Source organism: Trichoplax adhaerens, genomic scaffold, assembly GCF_000150275.1.
Source record: "Trichoplax adhaerens TRIADscaffold_25 genomic scaffold, whole genome shotgun sequence".
Classification (NCBI taxonomy): Eukaryota; Metazoa; Placozoa; class Uniplacotomia; order Trichoplacea; family Trichoplacidae; genus Trichoplax; species Trichoplax adhaerens.
Genome location: NW_002060966.1, coordinates 403,558 through 404,580, shown reverse-complemented (window position 1 = coordinate 404,580; position 1,023 = coordinate 403,558). Strand labels below are relative to the sequence as shown.

The 1,023-nt window shown below is 36.2% G+C and overlaps 1 protein-coding gene across 1 annotated transcript in view; it reads left to right on the top strand.

The window, feature by feature from the left end:
* Positions 1-925, top strand: part of TRIADDRAFT_61579 (uncharacterized protein) — a gene marked incomplete at both ends in the record, with an annotated part of 2,749 nt that extends 1,824 nt beyond the window's left edge. The window contains one exon of the mRNA XM_002117544.1: positions 843-925. Within this exon, the coding sequence (XP_002117580.1) occupies positions 843-925 (83 nt within the window). The remainder of the gene's footprint in view (positions 1-842) is intronic.
* Between the last annotated feature and the right edge of the window lie 98 nt (positions 926-1,023).

Below are 1,023 nucleotides of genomic sequence, written 5' to 3'. Positions count from 1 at the left end.
GGTATTGATAAAGAAACATTTATTTTTTGTATACGATAGATCTAGACGTGTCTAATTTCTCAATCGATAAAGCACTCTAATCTTGTGGCTGTTGGTAATAGCTACTTTCTGTTTATATTCTGAATTGGTTCCTGTCGTTAGTGTAACATTAACGATTTCAGATCATATNTCATACGTAGCTTAGCCTGTTAACTTTATAGATTTAAATTTTATGTATTACTGCAAACTTGCATCATGGATAGCGATCTATACAACCAGATTTTACACTTCTACACCAGCTTCGAAAGAAAATATCCCCAAGATATTTACCACTTGGATCGCGCTAAACGATTGATTGCACTGTATCCGACATTAACGAATTCAGTATACTTTGGGGCACAATCTAAACTATCACTGCCAAGAAGACCCTACAGCACCAAAAGAGATCGCATTTGCTGCTTTCGAGCTACTAACTATACACTTACAAGATCTTAAGAAAGCCACAACATTATTCTCAATCAAGTCGTGTAGCATATGATCGCTGATATCGCCGCGAGGGTTCCAACTCTGCCTAATCGGAATGTTCATGATTATATGACCGACTCTGAAATAACACAAGACGGAATATGGCTATTAATGCCCAAGTTATGGCTGCAGCAAGTTTGATAGGCTGTGATATCGTAATTTACACATTAATTAGCCTGCAAAAGAGATGTCTGACGTAACCTGCCAATTTCAGTCTTTAAATCTTGACTGGCGGTGCTGCATTCCTAGAGAATATTTCACAGCACCCAAATGCTGTAATTAGAGTTTAAAAAATATATTTTCTCAACAAATGGTTGATTATAATTGCTAAATAATAGATTTGTTCAGATCAAAGTCGCTAGACAAAGTAAAGGCTAACGTTTTCTTCAAAACGGGAAGACCCGAAGACCTTGATAAGTAAAGTTATAATTATAAAATATCTATGGAATTTGTGCTCCATGTGGCCTGCATGAGATTAGTTGGTGTGAAATCAGATCAGAATTTAATCTTATTTCCTCG